Consider the following 24130-nt stretch of genomic DNA (forward strand, 5'->3'; position numbering starts at 1 on the left):
GGGACGTTATGGGGGGGTCAGACAATAGGGAGAGTCAGTTATGTAATGACATCAGATGTTGAGATTCAAAAAAGTTAAAGCTTTATAACTGTTAAAACACAAACTGCCAACATTACATCAAAATATACAAATTAAATATCCTTAAATTAAACTAAGTTCTCAAGCTGCATTTTTCTTACTTTGCTTATCTGTAAATGTTGATTATTATTTTTCATAAGTTTGTTTAGGTATGGTGAAATAGACATTTACCTACCAACATTTACTAATAAAAATCTAATTCTTCCAAGCCTATCTAAAAGAGAAAAGTGGAACTGTACTTTGTCCAAAAGCTGAAATTTCACTGATTACATTAAAAAAAAAAAAAAAAAAAGACAAAAACCCCAACCTCCCTCCCCATATCCCCCCCACCAACATCCTCTGTTGATTTCCTGTTCCTAAAGTGGATTGTCTGCAATGTGACAAATGCATTCAGCACCACAATGTTTACTAGAGAACTAAAATGTAAAATAATAAAAACAGTAGTGATCATCATGTGCAATTGTGATGCTGTCTAAACAGGTTACCAGCTCTGTAGTCATGACATCACTTCATTCACCTGATGTAAGTTTACTACTATTTCTTACAGTAACATTTATCAATTATACAATTATTTAAAATACAACAATTCAGAGTGCATTTGCAATGAATTACGAAGAGCAAATGATGTTATTTATGTGTACTACCTATTAACAATACTCACTACTGAAAATGCAAGAATCAATTAAGCAGTCCTAGTGCGTTTAGACCTTGATTCAAAGCACTTAAGCACAATCTTAACTTTAAACACATGATTATATCAATTTGCTTAAAGTTAAGCACATGCTTAAATAATTTGCTGAATTGGGATCTTGATGCTTAAATAATCAAAACCTCTCATTTTCTTCTTAGCCTCTTAAAATACTTATAACACAACCCCTAACCAGGTGATGTATCATGGCTTCCACGTTCTATTAATTCAATAGTAATCAACTGCGTCCAAGATAATAACCCTCACAAGATTTTCAATACTGCTAATGCCAATAGTATAATTAAAATATGCTGCCTATTACCAATAATCTTATTTCTGTAATTGTATGAATCATAAAACAACCAGAGCATAAACATACCAACAGATCACAATCTCCTAATTAAATCAGACTCGTGACGAGTAACAGATGGTGCTGAAAATAAATCATTTACATTTATATCATTCACAAAAAAGCACATTAGTATGTCAATATTCAAATGACAATAAAAATTCTTTAGCTCTCTAGTACCGATGACTGAAGAAGCATACAATACAGTGCAGAATCCAGAATCACTTATATCAGTAGCAGAACTCCTGTTGACTTCAGTGGATTCAGGACTCTGTCCGCGATGGCCCCAAATCTCAGGGCCTTGAGGACCTCCAACTTCAATAGGTTCTAGAGATGCTCGTAACCTCTCATAGTTTAGGCAATTGTTTGTGAAACAAATATCCAAAAGGTATCCTCTTTAACATGGCTTTTCACTATAAACAGGTTATTGTATTAGCAGGATTTTTCAAAGTGCCTGACTTCCATTAGTTGAACACCCAACTCCCTTATGCCCAGCTGGAAATTTAAGCCATTTTTTCCCATTATGTAACAGATATGTTGGTATATCTGAATCAGAACATAACGGCTGCATATAATCAATGCAAATGCTATTACTTGGCTTATGTTAATTGATTATGAACTTACCATATTTTTTCATTTTAAAAAATATGGCAAAAGGAAACAATGTAAAGCTTTAATACAGTATATTTATATTCTTTTTATACAGCTTTGTGACAGAGTATACCAGACCCTCTGAAGCCCTCTGCTGGAGGACTCATGGCCCTAACACACCCTGCCCCAGAAAAGGGCAGTGGAGAGAGTCCTCCAAGCTGCCTAGAGTGGCTGTGTGGGACACAGCCAATCAGGGCCCAGCAGGTCACTATAAGAAGAGCTGCAGGGCCAGAGTCAGATCAGTTCCTTGCTGGAGCTGGAGAAGTATGAATGGTGTGTGGCTAGTTGAGGGCTGCGCTGCCAGAATGTAGAACTGATCAATGAAATTGTTCATAAGCAAAGTTTTATGAATGAAACAACATTCATTCATAAAACCAATTACCCCACTAACTGGCTAATTGAGTTTCACTTTCGATCCAATTGCTGCTTAAATCACTGAAACTTACACTGCTTCAACATTGTAACTTCTGCTCACTGTTTGCCATTCCTTACACTTGTCCATATTGAAACTCAAACTCCATTTTGTAAATCCTGCTGCAACCTGCATTTTGCAAAACCCGATATAATCTTATTAGTGTAATTTAGATGTGTGAATGAGGTATGGATGGATGATGGAATCAACCTCCAGCCCCAGCCTGTCCTGATGAAATAAAGTGTAAATACCAACGGCTGAAGATGCAGACAACAGCCCTGACAAAGCAAGAAAAGAACAAAAGTACAATTGAAGAAACATCAAAGCCAGATCCCAGGTTGAAAGTCATGTCTGCAGTTGACGGGTGATCAATCATACCGAACCCAGAGGCAGTGTGACACAGCAAGACCTATAGACTCTGGATTCAAACTAAAGCCTACAAAAAGGATGGGTGAGATGGAAGACTTCAGAGGGTAACATTCTGCTGCCAACATGGAAGGGCATCGGTGCATGCCCAACAGAGACCCAGCTCTTCCTTGTGCCTGGGTTTCTCAGCCAGTTAGCTACCACAAGCTATGAACCCAAGCCACAAACTCAAGCTAGGACATGTAACTATGATAACAACCTTGCAGAACCTGTGTGTGTGTGTATGAATGAATGTGTGAATAAATATGAAATTGAATGGAAAGTTATAGCTATAACTGCTTACTATGATTCTTTCTGTATTCACAATAGATGTGGCATTTTGCCTTATCCCCTTTAATAAGATCCTGCTGGTTTTTATTTTATTGGTATAACAAGAACCCAGGGAGAGTGAGAAGGAGCCTGAGCTGGTTGCTGGGACTCCATCAGGACAAGGTCCTAAGGAAGGGTGAAGAGAGCATGGGGAAATGGCCCAGGGAATTAGAGTACTGGTGCTACATAGCTAAAGGGAGACAGTGGACAGCTTCTATCTACAGGGTCCCTGGGCTGGGACCTGGAGTAGTGAGTGGTCCTGGGTCCCCCTCCCACTTCCATTAGCCACTGGGGGAACTGGCCTGGACATTGAGGCAGCCCAGAGGGGGAACTGAACTGCAGTGACCCAGTTGGAGAGCTGTAGCCAGAAAGGCCCTAAGAGGATGAAGGGAAGGGAGCCCTGGGGCACTGCTCTATCCTGGAGCACGGACAACTTGAGGGAGTTGTTACAGATGACAATGAGAAAACCACTTTTTGGACTTGTACCCTGGAAAGCATTTTGCTTTTCTCTCTCTCAGACAGTGTGTGACTTGGCCAGAGGGCCGAGAGAGTATATGCAGGCACACACTTTCAGCCAAGGGGGTTGTTCGTGAGAGGTGAGTGTGCCCTGTGGAGTGTGTGTGAGTGGAGATTTGGGACTGACCCCTGAAACAAGGGGACAATGGAGACATTGATAAGGCTGCTTGCCCAGCATCAGCACAGCTCTATTGAAACCCAGAGGGCAATAGCTGAAGCGCAGCATGAAGTGCAGCGGGCTGCTCAACAACAGCAGGCTGCACTCCTTGAGGTGCTTCAGCTCGAGCAACACCAGGAGCAGCAATTCCAGGAGTCATTGTTGCAGCAACTAACTAGCTAGGTCTCCTCAAACCAGTTGAACTCTGGGTCCGGGATACCACTGGCCAAACTGGGGCCACATCATGATCCAGAGGCCTACTTAGTCACCTTTGAGTAGGTAGGCACAACTGCTACATGGGATAAAGACACCTGGGCCACTCACCTGGCCCCGTTCCTGTCCGGGGAAACTCAGGCGGCTTACTGGGCTCTAGAAGACAAGAGGTGAGAGATTATCGGACAGTGAAGCCTGCCATACTTGATCGCCCGGGTTCCCAGAAACCTATTTGTGAAGTTTCTGCTCAGAGCTTTTTGCCTCAGGGGCTTGCCCCTGGGCCATAGCCCTATGCCTTGAAACTAGGCCACCCAATGGCTACGCCCTGCAGTCCGCACAACAGTAGAGCTCGTAGATGCGATAGTCTTGGAGCAGTACTGAGGCATATTGCCAATGTAAATTTAAACCTGGACTTGGTAGCATAGTCCCGATTTACTTGCTGCTTCAGTCCAGCTTACAGAGGACTATTTGCTCACTACCTGGTCTGACAAAAATACCTCGCCAAGGTCTGACAACTGGCAGGCCCAGGGTTCAGAGGACCCTAGCCGTTGCCAAAGGGGACACCCAGGAGACCTGAACTGACCCAGAAGGAAAGTCCCTGTGGATTCAGGACTGAGGCACTGGTCATGATTAGAGCTCCATATCTGTCATGATTAGGCCTCCATGACTTCTGCAGGGTGGCTGACCCCACAGGGTGGCTGCTGCTGGAGTGGCCCTGGGGACAACCACAGCAGCCGCTGCTCTGGCAGCCCCCAGCAGCAATCCCCAGCTGGAGCAGCCGCAAGTCTGTGGCCCTGGGCAGCTGGTGCCACTGGCCCCAAGCAGTCCCCCCAGCAGGGCCCCCCTGATTCCCTTCCCTCAGCAGCTGCCCTCCCACAGCCCTCCAGCACCTCCCCCCCACCCAAGATTTAATCACAGGTATTTTTAGTAAAAGTCATGGACAGGTCACGGGCCGTAAATGATTGTTTATTGCCCATGACCTGTCCATGACTTATTTACTAAAAATACCTATTACTAAATCATAGCCTTAGTCATCATGGGTGCCTGCCCTCCCATCCCAGAGCTGCACCCCAGAAGCCCCGAAGAGAAGGGGTCAGCCAGACCCTATTAGAAGCCCGTTGGTATGTTTTCACTGTGGGAGGCCAGGACACTTCAGCTGGTCCTGCCCATCATGGAATATGATTTCTTAGACTGTGGGGTCACAGAAACATGTAGCAGCTCTGAGCCCAGGCTCGACCAGCGGCATAAGGCGTATGTGGCCCAAGTCACTGGAGGAGGGTGTACTTATGCCCGGCTGGTAGACTCAGGGTACTCCCAAACCCTGGTTCGAGAGTCCCTGCTAAACCGTAGCAACCTCCAATATGACTGCCCCTTCAAGGTGACATATGTGCATGGGGATGTCCACTCCTACCCCACAGCGTGGGTACAACTGAAGGTGGGTTGAGCATGAAGCAAAAATTTAGGTTGGCATGACAGAACACCTTCCCTGGAAGGTTATAACTGGGAGAAACTGGCAACAGTTCCCCTGCTTGCTCCTCCGCCAATCAGGTCCTCCTACTCCAGCTGAACCAATACCCCAACAGCTAGATAAGATATTTCTAGTACTGAAATCTGACCTTTTGGAGGGGTCTTCCCAAACCCAGAGGATTAGTAAATTTCGAAGGCAACACTGAGAAGAAGGGAGGGCCTGGTTACGGACCCATTTGGCCGGGGAGACAGAACTAGGGAAACCATCTCAGCAGATGGATGACACCCAAACAGAAGTGGGAGACGTGCCTTCAGATCTGGGAGACCCTCTCCAGGAGGTTCATCCTCCTGACATAGACTTAGCACATTTAACCCAGATCTATGATCAAATATGTGGGCAAAAGGAAGATGAGACCTTGAGTGAGTCATATGCCTGGATAGCAGTGATAGACTGAAAAGTTACCCAGGAGGCTCAAGCTGCCCAATTTCCCCATTTTGAACTAAAGAATGATATGCTCTATCGAGTTGACCTCGACCCAAGGACTTTAACAGAAGTATCAAGGATTTTCCCTAATTTCCTGTGAAGAGGAAAGGTTTCAATTCATTTCCCTTCCCCATGCACATCTGATACCTGAAGTTCTTGCCCTTTTCAGAATTAAACCAGGCTGCAGTTTTGAGAGTGGTGTGGGAAGGACTGTAAAAAATTAATTTACTTTCACAATTTTGTTTTTTGCACATCTGTAACATTTCTAAGCTGCAGGTAGATGCCCACCTAGAAACATGCAGCACAGGATTTGTACTCTGATATGTGCCATTGAAGCTGTACATTTCAAGGGTTGTCTATCATCCAGAGAAGCACAATATCTTCTAGAGAAGACCTGGAGGGTGGGGGTTAACCTGGATAGGCTGAGGGCAGCAGTGCTGGGAAGGGATACAAAAAAGGAAAGGGATATGAGAAGCTGCAGATGGGTTCTGTCCTTTACAGGAGTTGCTTTTTTTTATCCCTCTATCCGAGGTCTGCAAAACTCTTGCTTTGTTTCATTATCCTGTTTGCTGCCTCTGTCAGACTGAGATGAGGCATGACTAGCTAACACAATCCACTTGCTGCCCACATACAGACACCACAGATATCACTAGAAAGAAAACAGAGGGCCTAAGCTTCCAGAAACCACAAACTTCCACCCAGTTGAAACAGAGGAGAATTTCTGTTATCTGGAATTAATAGTACTCAGATTTTCACTATTTGTGGACCACCTACAGATTGCAATGTAGACACAAACACTAATTTGCGTGGCAACCATTCAATTTGACAAAGCTTTCCTCAGCCATCTGGGTTTTACAGTAACCATATACAACAAGCTGCCAATCTGTCATGACTATGTCCTACACACATAAAGACCTTATATTAGTCATCAATACACCACCTACCTGTAGTACCATGGCTAGAACTCAGGACCATTAGCACTCCGAAGACAGCCTTTGCCAGCGAAGCTAAAGCAGAATCTTGACATCACCCTCTCCAGAGGTACAGGGTTCCCAGATTACAAAGCAGGAGCGAAGTCACTCTTTAGCCACTAGTGCAGCTTCATGACTGCATTAGCCTCCACTCTGCTTGTTCCCTGAACTCCCCTCTGAGGGACAGGGGAGAAATCTATGATTATACACATATACCAGCCTACCCTAATCCCACCATCATCCCCCTCTGCAGTAGCTAGGAAAAAGGCCCCATATAGCTGGATGCACATTCCTGGCATGGGATCCCAGTAACCTGTCTCCCCTGTGCCTCAGAACCAGTGCAGTTCTACTGTGGGCACAGCTCTTCATGCCTGTAGAAGAGGGGGCTTTATCCCTTCAAAGCATTTAACAATCATTAGGTGAGACTGATTAATCAATCATACAGAGTCTTCTTGGCAATTGTTAGAGTGTTCTCAGGGATGGGGAGCAGAATATTTTCAAAAAGGCCTGTTTTGGATTTTTATGAAGTTATTTCCTATCAGAAGTACTACTTATTTCACTTTGAAACTTTTTTCACCATCAGCATTACTGATGTGTGTCCTTCTTCCTTGTATGATAATGGAAGCATCTAACCAATTATCAGTAATTAATGTAAATGACCTCTTAGACGGTATCAGCATATATAACAGTTACTACCTTTTGATGTGAAGCTTTTCGTCTTTGTTCTGCATAATCTGGATTTATTATAAGCACAACAGTTATAAAGAATGCGTTTTGAACAATCTTCCTTTCCCCCCCATATAAAAGCATTTTTCTTTTCTAGTCCATCTTTTCTCTTCAAGCCTAGTCTCTGTGACAATCTCTCAGACTGCTGCTAAAAAGAGAGCTATCTATATGACTGGAGAGGGAAGTCAAGCCCTTTTAGAGGAGAAAAAGAATATTTGCATTTCAAACTATAGTGTTCACAGCTAATTTCAGCATGTCACTAGAATAGGGGTGGAAAGCTTATACATTAGCAGCATCACTCATACATTTTTATCTGTATTTTATTTTTCTGCTTATTACATTTAAAGACAGTGAGAATCTCAAATCCTCAGGCAAAATTTTAATAATATGTCAGTAAGATTCTTAGTCCACAGCAGCAAGGAATTTCAGAGTAAAATTCTGAGCTCATCTCTGTGCTTATTTCTGTTTGTATCACTCTCTAACAGGATCTCAGAATACCTAGTAATCTTTCATACTGAGTCATAATTATTAATATGTAGGCATAATGAGATAATTTGGGTTTTGTAAATGTGCATTCTATTTACTTTTACACTGTGATTTCTTTATTTCTGTTTAAAATATTCCTATAAAACACAAGTAAATAACTCATATGCACACATACTTATGTAGCTGTTGAAACCTCTATTATTAGCCTATTAATTTGCATTAGCTTATAATTCATTTCAGGAGTTACTGAAATGTAATGTAGTACTAAAAATAAGGTGCATTTTATTTTGGTATTACTTAAAACATCTGAAAAAATGTATGCACATAGAGGCATTTACGTATGATGAGCTTGATTTATAAGAAAAGATATCCATCTTTATGAACCATACTAGCCCCAGGAGGCTATGGGCAGTGGCAGCTCACTGAGAAGACCTGCCCTGGAGGGAGGCCAAGAAAGCAAGCAAGCAAGCATGGAAAAAGTGCAGCTTTGCAGTAAGATGCTGTAGAGTTGCTTGTGGCAGGATAGCCAATGTATAATAAATGAGTTCCCCTTGCCGAAGTTTTTTTGCTAGGATGACAGAGCATACAAGAGAGTCTGTAATAAACTTCTTCATACATGCCTCCAGGAGTGGAGGCAGATTTAAATAAAACTCTTCAAAAAGGAGGGCATAAATTGAGACCTGTAAATTAAAAACTACTGTGTAGATAAATATTTAACTAATTTTGTTACTAAATATCCTGCATTAAGAGTTTAGCCAGTCATGGACTCAAGGACCATTTAAGAGTAAGGTCCAAGATTCCCCTTCACCTCCAGTTCCACTATTCCAGCAAGTGACCAAGAATTTTAATGAATTGATTTAGTTTAACTGAAATCGCAGGATGTCCTGAAAGTTACAAATCCAGGATCTGTTAGACCACAAAGTGTGGAGAGAGTGAGTGAACGAGCTCCACAGTCAAGGACTTCTCAAAAGGAAACACTTTGCCATCAGCGAGTCATTACCAGGTAGCTGTTAACTCAACTACTATGACTAGTCACAACAGCAGCATCACACACAGAAGAGTTCTAGCCTGAACAAAACCATTTAGGACTTTATAGATCAAACCCAACATTGTAACTGCAGTAGCTTAACAGTGGAGGTTGCAAGAGTCTAGTGTCACAAGATCAGTTTCTGCCATTCTTCTCAGATGAGAAATTAATCTTCTGCTAGCTGAAGTTGGAAGAAGACATATTGACACTTATCTGCAAGTCCAGGAGCATGAATGAGTCCAGAAGACCCCCCACTCCGGAAGTGCAGGAGTCGTTTATGCTATCTGGAAATCAGGCTGACCAGAGATCATAACATCTTCAAAGCAAAATGCAAGAGCCATCTCTTTTCAAAAGCCTTCCCTAAAATATGTACATGTATGAGCTACACTTCATCGAAGTGCATTCAGAAATACTCCAATATTTTATCAATATACATTAATAAAAAAACCCAAAAAGCTCACTAATTTCCTCATTTCAGATATCCCTTTCAACATCACATACTCAAGTCTATTAAAACTACAAAGATGTTAAATTTGCTGAAGCTATTTTTTCACAATCAGAAGATTGAATACTCCAGACAAAAATAACCAAATAACAGTATAACAGTACTGCTTAATTAAAATAGAAGTTATCTGCTCTTTTTCTAAATTAGATGTTATATACACATGTACACATTTTAAAAACATTTCTTTTCTCTAGAATTACATAGTATTCATACACTATGGACACTATTAAGTAACTTCTGTTGAAATCATATGCTTTTCTTAAGAGTACAAGTTCCCAACTCTAAATATGAAAATGCAATCCAAAAACATCTTGCATTTTCGCCTATTTGGAAATGTGATAATAATCACATAGATGTATGTGTGCCAACATTACTTTGCCTCCACTTCCACACATGTCTAATCTTTGGGAAACAATGTTAAAATTTGATATTTTAATTTGTAATACTTACGATTTCTCAAAAAATCAACTGTAATTGTTGATCACTAATTATACAAGTAACATCCACGCTGCAAAAACCCTCTAGCACAGGGTTTGGCTTGTAACATCACTAAGTTTTAATATAATAACCTGTTGAATTTTGACAAATATGTCAAATCTAATAAACCAAAAAAGGACAAACCTTAACCATCCTCCTTGTTGATAGCAAGGGTTCTCAGAAACTTCAGCTAGGATAAATGCAATGGATATATATACTTACATTGAACTCACAGAAATCAATACTATCAAGACTTTTGCTTCTATGTATTCTCCCTTTTATTCTTCTTAAAGAAGGTTTTCCTTGACTCACACTACAAGTAGCACCATTCGGATTTTCAGATGATGGAGTTACCCTGCCAAATAAAAACAATTATGTATAAGATTTTCAGAAATCTCAAACACTTGTTTAAATGAAGACATATTGTAAGGCACAAACAGTGTAAATCTAAACAAGTGATGAGTCTGACTAGAAAACCAAGTTTTCACCCAATAAGCACCACACACATTCTCAATGCTAAACAATAATTAAAGCTTTTAGATGCTAACTTAATGGGTGCCATAGAAATACTTATAATAAATAGAATAATACTTTTATTAAATGTTGTCAGAAGAATGAAATGGATCTTAATAGAATTTCTTTTTCTGACAATTTTGAGGAAAATTCAGCCTTCTGATACAGGATCATGGCCCCCAGTGACTTCGACAGATTACCAACCATACATGTGCATGCCATTGTCTTTCTAACTTTTTCCATTTTGTGAATGTTAATGACTCTGCCACTACTAATGGATTTTGAAATTAATGGGATCTATTAGATTATAAAGATAATAGATTAGGGAAATACACGAGCTATACTTACAAAGTCAATTAACATGCAGGTAGTCTAAACTGAATCTGCAACTGCAGTACAGTACTATGAATAAGTGATTCACATTTCAAGTTGCTTGTTGGGAGCTGTTAATGACTTTAAACTAACCTGTTTAACAGTTAGCCAAATGTGTTAAATCCTGTGTGAGGTCAAATTTTGAAATGTGAGGTAAGCCACTAGTCAACCTGACAAAGTTTTGGAAAAGGAAGTTAAAAGACATAATCAGAAATGGACCAAAAAGAAAGAGAGCACTTTAATAACTAGAATAATCAGCGACAAGGTGAGTTAGGTAATATCTTTTATTGGACCAACCTCTGTTGGTGAAAGACAAAACCTTTTGAGGTACACAGAGCTCTTCAGTCTACAACATTAAAAACATTTAACATGAACATTCATGTGTCTAAAAATGTTTTTCCAATTATAGTTATAAACGGCACCTAAGATTAATATAGCTGAAAAAATTTTCAGAGTTACTTTTTGCATTTGACAGCACTTTGGGTAGCCAATTTGTTGTTTTCCCTGTACAGTCAGTTATTAAGATCCCTGTTCAAAAAAGCACTTAAGTGTTTGCTTAACTTTTAGTTAATTTGTTTGGAGTTACAGGTTTCAGAGGAACAGCCGTGTTAGTCTGTATTCGCAAAAAGAAAAGGAGTACTTGTGGCACCTTAGAGACTAACCAATTTATTTGAGCATGAGCTTTCGTGAGCTACAGCTCACTTCATCAGATGAAGTGAGCTGTAGCTCACGAAAGCTCATGCTCAAATAAATTGGTTAGTCTCTATCAGATGAAGTGAGCTGTAGCTCACGAAAGCTCATGCTCAAATAAATTGGTTAGTCTCTAAGGTGCCACAAGTACTCCTTTTCTTTTTGTTTGGAGTTAGTGTATTTATCATGTGCTTAAGTGCTCTGCTCATGAGTGGAACTGGGGAAAAAAGGTGGGAGTTCTTTTTCAAGCTCCGCACATGCAAATCATGAAAATGAGATGCTGCTCACAGTAGATTGTGCTGATGTTCAAAATAAGATTGGCTCCACAGGACTCCTTGAGCTTGGCTCCCCCTCAGTGGGGAAAAAATATGCCCATGGGCTCTGCTTGGCTCCTGGAGCTGGGCTTCTTCTTGGTTAGGAGGGAAAAAATCCAAACTCCTGCTTAGGAGAGAGAGGCATTTGTTTTGTGGGGAGGGAGAGGAAATAATTACAAACAAAGAAACTGATACGTGAACAGAGAGCCTTTAAATTTTCATATCCGTTACATCATTTGAAAAAAAACAGTAGTAAATATTACTGAGTTATGTGTAGTTGTTTGGTACATAGGATTTATTACATACAGTGTATTGTTATTGCCCTTGAAAATATAATTTTTTAAAAAATTTTTTTAGTATTGTTAGTTGGAAGAGACTGCAGAGCCAAGCTGGAGGCACATGTGTTTTAGATGAGTTTAGACGTTTCTTCCTCAGGCTAAAATAGTTATAATTTGTTATTGAAAGGGTAGCTAATAAATTTTCATGTTCACCTCGAGAGAAGTCAATTTAATGCTGAATACTTTTGTCTTAATTCCCTCCTTCCTTATATCATGTTAAAATATTTTAAGTGGGTGATGTGCACTATTTTTGAGACGCAGCTCCCATTTTAAAAGCACCTGTGCTAGGCCCCTTTGCTATACATTTAAATTACTATAAATTCTATTTTTTTTAATCCACTGGCTGCAGTACTGGCTCATACTGAGCATTTCCTCTGTATTTTTAAAAAGCATTCAACCTCAATGAAAGAGCACATATAAAAATAACAAATAGGTTCAATCAAGGTCATATGTTGTTTTTAATTGAACATTAAAAAAGGATGTGTTGGAAGGGGCTTTCTGGGACATTTGGAAGTCCCTTGTTAAAATTCTGTTAACTTAAAGGGAGGAGCATAATTTGCTGACTTTGATGGAGTCCATTCCCCACTGCATAATGCTAAAGAATCCCTGACAGAGATTCCTTAACTCTGGAGTTTACAAAAATGAATCTGAAAAGTCAGTTTTTACGTCTGGAGATCTCAGATTGCGCCAAGTATTGTTAAAAAGAATCTCTAGGAGAGGATGCCCCCTATCCTTTATAAAGCCTCTCATTTCACCCCCTCCCTCTACAGAAAACAAAATAATATTTAATCAAGTAATTAAAAAGCCACTCTGCAGTTGGCAGTGGAGGGGAGAAGCTTTGCATGGTGCGCAGCAGTGGGGAAGGAAAGGCAGGCTAAGCCATTAATTTCTGCAGAATTTAAGTTATCACTTTTAAAATATGTTTTTGCATTTATGGTTGAGAAGATGACCTTGTAAGTGTGAAACAAATGTAAATCAGTCCAGTGTAGTCTGCCTGAATCTACAGCAGACAGTTCCATTGCCTTTGCTACTGCTCAAGCAATAACTTTACCAAGCAGAAACAATAACAGAGTGACTTGTCCATTTCACTGCTGCTATTCAGAATTCTGTGTGCAGTAGTGAAACTCTCAGAATCAAGTCAGTTCAATATTGTTGTAGTAGCAGAGGCATCCACCAGCCTTAGTCACAAGGAAGGACTCAGAAAATGGAGGCTGTAAAGTTGGAGGAGAGAAACAGATATTCAAAAACCACGAGTCTGGCCTCCCAAAATCATGAGATTTTTAAAAAAAGTTGAGTACATTTATTTGCCTTCTGACTTTTGAGTCTTTAGGGTACACTTGCTTACGTTTTCAAGCCTTCCTTTGCAGTCATGAGGGCTAGAAACTTACTTTTTTTTTAAAAAAGGAACACAGACTCTCATGCAATCTTATGATTCCAACAGCTGGCACTTTATGACAATTGCAAAAAGTCACAAGAAGCACAATAAAATCATGAGACCTAGCAACCCTGGATACCTCTTTCCTTCTTCCACCTTGTCACAGATAGGAGGCTCTGGCAAAGGAGAAGAAACATAAAATTCCTAGCAGATAAGGGGATAGAAGTTTCACTTTTTCCCATATATCTACTCACCATAGATTTAAACAAAAGATGGAGTGCTATAACAGGAGTTTTGGAGGACCAGTCAGCCTAGTGGTTGGAGCACTTGGCTTTCAGCCCTCTTGGTTGAGGAGCCTTATTCTTCAAGGTAGGGAAGGGGGAGGAGAACCCAGGCCCTCCCTCTCCACCAGCTCCCAGCCCAGACCCAGTGTGCATCAACCCCTGAACAAGGGGAGCCCTCCCAGTGGGGAGTCTAAATCCACTGCCCTGGGGTACTTCCTCCCTCTGTGTCTTCAGTTTGGGGAATGGCCCTTCTAGTCCAGTTCAGCTTGCCTCCCACAGTGCCCTCTCATGGATCTTGGGTTGTATCCTGGCACAGTCCCAGGCTCCTTTGGGTGGGCAGCGGCAAGTTGGTGAGGTCAAACCCCGCAATACCTCTGGGCTCCACTCAGGTGCCAGAGGCTCCTATGTCTCCTTCAGTCTCCCTTGGGAGACAGTATGCACTCCCAGGTGGCTGCCTTGGCTGGCAGGCTAGTGACCCTTTCTCTCAGGTAAGGAGGCAGCTAGCTCTCATCTCTCCACCAGTCAGGCCCAAACTAAGACAGGTTCTCTTCTTTTCTCCCCCCTCCAGATCTGGCATTGGCTGCAAGTATAACAAGGTGGGACTAGCTCTGCCCAAAGGCTCTCTTTAACCCATGCTGTGGTGGGCAGTTTCTTTGCTTCATCACAAGTCTCTAGGAGGGTCACTTTCTATTCTTCTGGCCTTTCTCAAAACACATCCAATTTCAACCCCACTAATGAGAGAGGGGAAACCCATTTATAATCTAAACATTTACAGCAAATAAACATAATACAAGTTGATGCGTGCTGTTACCTCCCCCTTTAGTTATGAGAAATCACTTTTGTTTAAAACTAGAAAAACAAACAAATTATTTAATCCCTGTCTTTAAACACATTTATCTCTGGCATATGGGATTTATCATAAGCTAAAGGGGGGAAATTTGTGTAAAATTTTTGTTTTTGTTAAAAAATTTGTAGTACATTACTGTAGTACCGCTAGTTTAAGGGCTCTTGTTTTAGGGCCTGAAGAAGAGATTTTCAAAGCACTCTAGTGGATTTAGATACATTAGAAATAGTCAAGATTTTCAAAAGTGACTAGTGATTCTGAGTGCCCCGTTTGAAACACTTTGAACAGGCCTGATTTTCAGAGAGAGTGTGTGTTTGGTATTTCCTGAAAATCAGGTCCTTTTAATAAGGTTCAGCTTGGGCAACCTAAGGCACTGAAAAATCAAACTAGTAACTTTTGAAAAACTATGGTGTTTAAATTCTGACTAATCTGAAAACCTCAATTTGAGCCTGCAAACCTTACTTAGCATCCATAATCCTTACTCAGAAAAACAGTCTATTTGACTTCGACGTTGACTAGTCCTTGATGGGATATTGTATCTTTGTAAATTTCATTCCCATTGATCAGAAAATGTATTTTTGTAAATCTATCTAAATTATTTTTCTAGAAACTAAATAAAGTCAAGTATGTAATATATTTTAGGGATCTTGTTCCATTCACTTATAGCAAATCTGCTAACCTAACAAGATACCAAACTTCACTGACTCATGAGTAATCCATCTATCAAGAGACAACTTAAGACATAACATAACTAGGTAGAATGTATGTTCAAAAAATTACCTAAACTATTTATAATGCATGATATTATAGCTTTCAGAAAAGGCCAAAACATTCAGCAGTTTTCTACATGCTGCAAGAACAATAACAACTTAGATATAGGTTTGCTTTGTTGACAACACACAGTAAAAGAATAAACACAGTTATTAAATATTATCCAATAAAATGTATACATATTATGCACTAAAACGTGCATTGCTGTTTAATTTCTTGCTTGTGCTACAAAGAGTTAAAAACATTCAGTGTCACAGATAAATTTTGGCTGAAACAAACTGGACTAATTTCAAAATGTGTTCTATTCATGTCAGTTACATTTAATAGTATTTCAAAATTTAACACAATTTCCAAGGCAGCTCTTCTTCCTATTTAACTAGTGTTACAGACTTTGAATGGCCTACTCAAGTTTACTTTCAGTGGGAATGTTATGCGACTGGAGTAATTACAGAATTTCAATACAATATTTAAGTACAAATTTAATCTTATAAATACAACTTAAATGTTATTTCTCTTATTGCTGACTACTATTGTTGCAAACTTCACTACATGTTTGCCATAACCCCACATGAATCCTTCAATAAAGACTAATAACATATATTAGAACCAGGCATTGTGTAGGCAGCTGCTGCTGTGCAAACTTCCTCACACGTTTGCCATAACACCACATGTATCCTTCAATAAAGGCTTGATCTTGCCCTGCAAGGTGTTGAACAAAGTTAAATGTTATTTCTCTTATTGGTGGTAACAGTTCACTCAGAAAAGTATGGAATAAAGACATTTACATTTTCACATTTTGTGTATATTCCTACTGATGCTCCTCTGAAAAACAATATTTAAAGTCACTACAGTTAATGTTCAGTTGAAGGTCACACAGTAACTGAATATTTTCACAATAAGCAATACCAGAAGAGAAAAAAATTAAAAATTCAGAATCTTAAGTTGATAGGACTTATATCTGTTTTCTCACTATACTATGAGTACTTGAAACTTTAGTAGCTTGACATTGGAAGCCAAGCTTCCCCACTGCTAAAAAAAGAAGTGACGATGTCAGTAGGACCAGTGGTGAGCTGGAGCCAGTTCGCTAGAACCGGTTGTTAAATTTAGATGCCCTTTTAGAACCGGTTGTTCCGCGAGGAACAACCGGTTCTAAAAGGGCTTCTAAATTTAACCAGCCAAAAGTGGCGCCTTAGGCACCGACTCCATGGGTGCTCCAGCCCTGGAGCACCCAAGGGGAAAATTTGGTGGGTGCAGAGCACGCACCGGCAGCTCCCCGCCCCACTCCCGGCCCCAGCTTATCTCCGCTCCGCCTCCTCCCCTGAACACGCCGCCCCGCTCTGCTTCTTCGCCCCCCCAGGCTTCCCGCGAATCAGCTGTTCACGCGGGAAGCTGGGCCAGGCTGAGAAGCAGGCTGCAGCTTCCCGCTCAGGCCCAGGGAGGCGGAGGTGAGCTGGGGCAGGGGGGCACGAGGAGGGCACCCGCGCCGCAGCAGGTAACCTGGGGGTGGGGGGGCGCACAGGGGAACCGCTCCCCGCCACAGCTCACCTCTGCCACCCTCGGGCTGAGTGTGAAGCTGCCGCCTGCTTCTCTGACCCCCTAGGCTTCCCGCGAATCAGCTGTTCACGTGGGAAGCTGGGGCAGGCTGAGAAGCAGGCCGCCGCTTCCTGCTCAGGCCCAAGGAGGAGGAGGTGAGCTGGGCGGGGAGGGTGCAAGGAGGGCCATCTGCACCCCCCCCCCAGCTCACCTCCACCACCCTTAGCCTGAGTGTGAAGCCGCCGCCTGCTTCTCAGCCCCCCCAGGCTTCCCACCGAACAGCTGATTCGTGGGAAGCCGGGGGGGGGGGGAGGGCAGAGAAGCAGAGCAGGGCAGCACCTTCAGCGGAGGAGGTGGAGCGGAGGTGAGGTGATCTGGGGTCAGGCGCAGGGTGCGGTGGGTGCTCTGCACCCACCAAATTTTCCCCATGGGTGCTCCGGGGCTGGAGCACCCATGGAGTCGGTGCCTAAGGCGCCACTTTTGATGTGATCAGTGGGGGAGTGGCCGCTCCCCCTGCTCCCCCCCAGCTACGCTCCCCCGACCCTAGGAGGGACCTGCCGGATGCTTCCTGGGAGCTGCCCCAGGTAAGCACCTCCGGGACTCCCCACCTCACCCCCTGGCAGGTGCCTCTGGCTCTTAGGGGTGGGGTGGGCACCCACTACGGTGGCCCACGAGACCCTCCTGCCCAGTTCTGGGGGCAGTCAGGGGACAGGGGAGGGGGGTGGATGGGGCAGGGGTCCGGGGGGGGCATCGAGGAACGTGGGGGGGTTGGGTGGGGCAGGAGTCCCGGGGGGCAGGGGGCGGCAACGACCCCCTCGTGGGGTGAGGAGGGAACCCGTTGTTAAGATTTTGGCAGCTCATCACTGAGTAGGACTCATTTGAACATGATCAATGATATCAACAAAAGACAGGAAAGGCTAACATTCATTCCTACTGATTACCCTGAGAAGACTTGAAAGCCATTCCATATTGCAGTAGTATTTGTTTTTAAATGATGAGTGATAGGGCCAATTTGATTTTCATGAAAAAAAGACTAAAAAATCAGGCATTGTGCAGGCAACTGCTGCTGTGCAAACTTCCTCACAGGTTTGCCATGACACCACATGCATCCTTTTATAAAGGCTTGATCTTGCTCTTCAAGATGCTGAACATTCTAATACAGCAAAGCACTTATGCATGTACTTAACTTTAAACAGGTGGATAGCTCCCCATTGACTTCAGTTAGACTACCGTGCTTGAAATGAAGTAGGTGCTTAAGTTCTATGCTGGATTGGAACCAGAATGTTCAGCACTGTGTATGATCAAGCTCTAAATGAATCATTATGTCCCAGTTATTCATATGTCTTGTTAATAATAGCCCCAAACCGTGGGCAGGGGGGAAATTACCTTGTGGAAGCAATGTATCTGTAATTTCTTCAATCTGATACATTACATATTTTTCTTTAAACTATGGGTCACCTCAGACAACCACAAAACATATACAAAAGTCTCATATTTACACTACCCACATTTGTCTTAACAATTGCCATAATAATCTGGATACAATTGACAGAATGTTATATCTTGTTTTCTGAGCGTTCTCGCAAAGAGTTCATTCCTGCACCATTGAAGTCAACAGAAGTCTTAACACTGATTTAAGTGGGAGCAGGATCAAGACGAAACAAAGAAGATGGAAGATTCTTTTAGAACTCTCACAGACTGTGATTTATTTTTCTCACTAAAATCCTCTCCTGATTTCACATATATTTCTTACAGAAATTGTCTCTCCATTGAAAGGCCTTTAAAGTCTAGACATTAAAAAACCTTACTTAAAACCTTACTCCCAGTTTAGTAGGAAATTACATGTATTAATTACATGACATCATCTATTTTACAATACATTTTGCTTGCAGGTATTGGGATTTCAGTAAATATTGACTTTGGCCTACTGTTTTAAGATTCTTACACATCAGTAGTTTATTTTCCTTAAGTAATTTAGCAGGTGTGTTAATTCATGCTGCACTCTACCTTAAAAAAACCCAAACCAACTATAAGCTGATGTTGACAGTAAAAATCCTGGGTTGTCTTACCAAGGTTAAAGAGACTGACATAATTTTCTCTGTGTGATTACCACATCTCAGATTTGTAGTTCTGTTCTTTAACAGCTGGTATAGCCAAGGTTCAATGTCAAAATAAAGGATTCACAATTCTCCATACCCACAATCCTATTCAAATTTGAAAGCAGTCGTTCTACTGGAAAGTCTTAAAAGTGCACATCTGCAACCGTAATTTTAAATGTAATGTAGCAAATAATAGTTTATTTTATAGAAAGTGAATTTCATGCTCATAAAATGTGCCAGCTGACAACTTGGGAAGTGAAGGCCTTTATTCACAAAACAGGTGAAACACAGGCAGCAGTACTGCAAGCTTCCCTCACTGCCTCAGCTCTGACCTGGACAGAGGGACCTCTCTCAGGAAAGAGTTTAGTCACTTTTTAGCCTCTCTGCTAATTACTGCCAAGTATGATGGCGGTTTTGCCACCTGGGAATAAGACTGGGAACATCCGACTCACTTAATATAGCCTACTAAATAGATATGAAATGGAAACAACTGTCAGACAATGATAACATAGACTGGGTTTGAACTGGCATCCTAGAGATGAATGTTTCTATAGCCAATTACCCATCCCATGAGATATCCAGCATCCATCTCTTTTGTTTTGATCTTGTAGTTGTGCTTTTTGTGTTTCACAAAACAGGACTTACAATTTTTTATGCGGGGGGGAGTGGGAGGAAATTAGAGTGGCAGATGCTCTATAAAGAAATAAACAATTGCTGCTACCTTTTTCATTTTCATTCAGTAGGATTCAGGTGGATTATCTCCACAAACAAAAGATAAATATTTTAAACCTTTTTTATCAAATGATTTATTTTGCTTGCACTTACAGTATGTACTAACATATAAAACAACTTCTGAATCTGCCTGGGAAAAAAAGAATACTGAAATTCTCATTTTTATAAACTTGAAGAATATGCTACCATTTGACCATATTAAAAGTATGAACTAATCTGATTTATACATTTTCTTTCTGTACATCAGGTTAGAAACTATTGATGATATGTGGTATGTACCTTTTGCTTTGCATTTTTGTAATATATTGCATTGATTTACATAATAAAAATTAATATATTTATTTCACAAAAACAAAGCTTTATATATGATTTGAAAAAAAAACTAAACTTAAATCACAATAAAATCTTAATTACAAATACCACTTAAGCATACCTTTAAATATAGTGGAAATTACTATTTCACCCACAGACACATACCCACAGAGACAATCTCATATGGACCCTACTCAGGCTCCTAATGCAAAGTTGAAACCCACAGTTCCCCACTGTCACCCACTGATAGGGAGATAACAATTTGAAACACTAATCTAAAGATGTAAAATATAAGGATTTAAGTAATTGGCACAAATTCTTATATAGAAAAAAGCAACATGTTTTTGTCTGATCCTTTCACCCGGACCATCAACAACCTAACTCAAATGACATTGGGTACATTGCATGTTTTTCTTTCAACAAACAAATATCTGTTCCTCATTTAGGACCCACTATATGTCTTACCTGTCCCTCGGAAAGCAGGGAAATTTCACCATAAACTAGGAAATATAGGGCTGATCTAATTCTCACTGAAGTAAATGGACGTCTACATTACTGTATACAGCATGCACTATCAGCAAAGTGAAAAGGAATGACATTGCTGAGAGAAGAGTATAGGTAGTAGCACTTTATGCTTCTGACATAATCAAACCCAAACCACTGTCTACAGTACAAAAGTGGGTTTTCTTAGGATAATCAAAGATAACCGCATGAAAGAATATTTTTTCCAAGGAAAATATTTGGTTTTGTGTGTTAACAGTTAACAAGAATATGTTTTTGCCAAATTAGGTCACTAAAATAATGTCATTTTCTATAAACATTATAGTAAGGTTCACTATTCATGCTAGAAAGATTATTAGATATACTTCACATAAACCTAAGTGACTTTTTAAAATACCAGAATGTTAAATTCGTTTTCTAAATTTTACATTTTCTGCAATGAAATAAAAAGACAAACTATGAAACAAATATAGCAAAGTATATTTCGGAAAACAGTTGTTAAAGGAAGCTTAAATCAAGTAAAATATTAATCTAATGAAGTTGGCCTATAGCAATTTTATTCTGCTTCCCTGTTTTATGTATTGCCTTGACATTGCCTGCTCTGGATGACCATGTGAGAATAAGGACAAAATAAAATAATGCCAAGATCCGCAGAAAGTATAAAATATGTGCTGTCACAGGATGCTGTTTGTGATAACAGTTCATTTTAAAGCTACCTCATTGTTAAACAGCAAGTCTTAGCACTTCTTTCTCAGACATTTTACACTCTTTCACTGTGACCCATGGCCATGGTGATAGGAATCCATAAGAACACTACTGTTCAAGTCTCATTCTCAATCTTATGAAGATATTTTTTCTTAAGGTGCAACTGCAATTCAAGATCTAGGATGTTTTTCCCAGAAAATTTGGCTTTGCAGTCAGGTAGATTGTCTCCTTAATATAATTTGTTCTGATAATGACATGCATCCTACTGCTTCAATCAAGTTAACAGTGGTTCCTTACAAGACAAAAGAGTGCCTGGATATTGCAATGCTTCCTGGTGTCCTACTCACCCACATTGCAATTTTACAGTACTATATATTTTTCTTAACATATTGTCAGTTCATCTAGAAAATCAGCTTAGCTCACCAACTAGTAACCACAAAAACCACAAGAAATATGTCAAAGAAAAAATACATATATTTTGAAATTAAAAGTATAATATTATATTTAGATATTGCACCTCCCTTTTTGAGATTCACACCTGTCAAGAAAATAGTGGGTTGGCATTTCAAAGTCAGGCTTTATTCATACTACAGATAAAAGAAACAACTATAAAACAATCAAAGAAAATATACAATCAGACTGCCATGCCTATAATATTCTGTGTTGTAGCCTACAATAGACTTTCCTTGTAACTACCCCTGCACCTTTCTGAAGGAGCTGCCATTATCTTCTCTTGACAAATGTTTGTTGTTTCTTTCTCAAAACATTTATTATTCTGAGAATTACCCTTTTGAACCATGGAGAGGCTTACAGTTGGGTGCTTCCTAAAATCAAGACGTTTTCATAAAAGAAAACTGTAGCGGGTAAATAGACAGTTCCTTCAACAAAAGGCTGAACATAATGATTTGTCTTTGATTTTTTTAAAAAATACTATTGGTAAATAATTCCTCATGACCTTTCCCTTGTGGTGTTTTCTATGAAACATCTGGGGCCCCTTTTTAAATTATTTCCTGATCTGTTTTTAACTAGAACCATAATTTCTGCAACAAAACAACAATAAATGCCTGGCAGTGGTAGGTCCGACATGAGTCCATGCGCCTTGCCCAGGATGCACTGTTTATTCATCTCCGCCCAGACCCCAATCCCAGGAACAAAGCAACGTGTGTGACAAGGTGCAAGGTTCAGCCGACTCCCCCATCATCCTGCATGCAGCGCCCGGCAGCAACCTGGCTTTCTCCTGCCCATTTTGTGCCTACTCACCACAGCTTCCTCTTTAAGGGCATCAGACTGCCCCTGTTGGAGGCGGTCACCCCTATGGCCATCTGCAAGACAGTCAGGTATTTCTGATACTTCATTTTGCCGTCGCCCCCCCTGTCCCTGCCTCGTCCCCGCCGCCGCCACCGACAGAGTCTCTCCAGCCGCTGCATGCAATCATCAAATTTTTATTTCCAGGCATCTGCCGTCCCTGCGTCGCGCTTCTTCCCCTCCTCCTCCTCCTGCCGCGCTCCCTCTGTCTCTGCCCCCCCAGCTCACGCTCTCCTCCTCCTCCTCCTCCTGCCGCGCTCTCTCTATCTCTGTCCCAGCTGACGCTCTCCTCCTCCGCCGCCTCCTGCCGCACTCCCTCTCCCTCTGCCTCCCCCCACAGCTCACACTTGTCTCCTCCTTTTGCTACCGCGCCTCTCCCCTCTGCCCTCCAGCTCTCGTGCTTCTCCTCCCCCGCCTCCTGCTGCGCTCCCTCTCTCCCGGCCCCCTACCCTGGGGTCAAACCCTTTCTCCCTCACTTAGCCCACTTACCTGGGGGAAATCGCTTTGCCACCTCCCCTCACCAGGTACCCTGGGCATTCCTGTCCCGGGGACACTGTGACTCCCCTCCCTCTGGGCACCTGGGAGCCTCTCTCTGACTCCCCATCCCTCTGGGCACCTGGGGGCCTCTCTCTGACCCCCCATCCCTCTGGGCACCTGGGAGCCTCTCTCTGACCCCCCATCCCTCTGGGCACCTGGGAGCCTCTCTCTGACCCCCCATCCCTCTGGGCACCTGGGAGCCTCTCTCTGACTCCCCATCCCTCTGGGCACCTGGGAGCCTCTCTCTGACCCCCCATTCCTCTAGGGGGTTCTCTCTGACCCCCCATCTCTCTGGGCACCTGGGGGCCTCTCTCTGACCCCCCCCCATCCCTCTGGGGGCCTCTCTCTGACTCCCCCATCCCTCTGGGCACCTGGGAGCCTCTCTCTGACCCTCCATTCCTCTGGGGGGTTCTCTCTGACCCCCCATCCCTCTGGGCACCTGGGAGCCTCTCTCTGACCCTCCATTCCTCTGGGGGGTTCTCTCTGACCCCCCATCCCTCTGGGCACCTGGGGACCTCTCTCTGACACCCCCATCCCTCTCGGGGGCCTCTCTTTGACCCCCCCCATCCCTCTGGGCACCTGGGAGCCTCTCTCTGACCCCCATTCCTCTTGGGGGGTTCTCTCTGACCCCCCATCCCTCTGGGCACCTGGGGATCTCTCTCTGACCTCCCCCCATCCATCTGGGCACCTGGGGACCTCTCTCTGACCTCCCCCCATCCATCTGGGCACCTCTCTTTGACCCTCCCATCTCTCTGGGCACCTGGGGGGGGGGCTTTCTCTGACACCCCCCATCTCTCTGGGCATCTGGGGGCCTCTCTCTCAGCTCCACTCCCCCCCCCCCGGGGGTTCCTGTGGGGAGGCTCTCTTTCCCGCCCACCATCACTGGGCCCCTGGACTCTCCCTCTCCCCGTCCGTCTCCGATAGCTGGGGTCTGCCCCTCCTGCCTTCCAGCGTTATGCCCTA

General features: G+C 42.3%; 1 protein-coding gene across 6 annotated transcripts in view; it reads right to left on the reverse strand.

The window, feature by feature from the left end:
• TJP1 (tight junction protein 1) overlaps positions 1-22767 on the reverse strand; it is a 308680-nt gene extending 285913 nt beyond the window's left edge. For all 6 annotated transcript variants that reach the window (XM_075133040.1, XM_075133036.1, XM_075133034.1 and 3 more), the window contains exons 1-2: positions 22586-22767; positions 10165-10297 (exon numbers count right to left, since the gene is read on the reverse strand). In XM_075133040.1, coding sequence (XP_074989141.1) covers positions 10165-10297; positions 22586-22752 — 300 coding nt within the window. In that variant the 5' untranslated portion in view covers positions 22753-22767. The remainder of the gene's footprint in view (positions 1-10164; positions 10298-22585) is intronic.
• Between the last annotated feature and the right edge of the window lie 1363 nt (positions 22768-24130).

The sequence above is a fragment of the Caretta caretta genome, chromosome 10, assembly GCF_965140235.1.
Source record: "Caretta caretta isolate rCarCar2 chromosome 10, rCarCar1.hap1, whole genome shotgun sequence".
Lineage (NCBI taxonomy): Eukaryota > Metazoa > Chordata > Testudines > Cheloniidae > Caretta > Caretta caretta.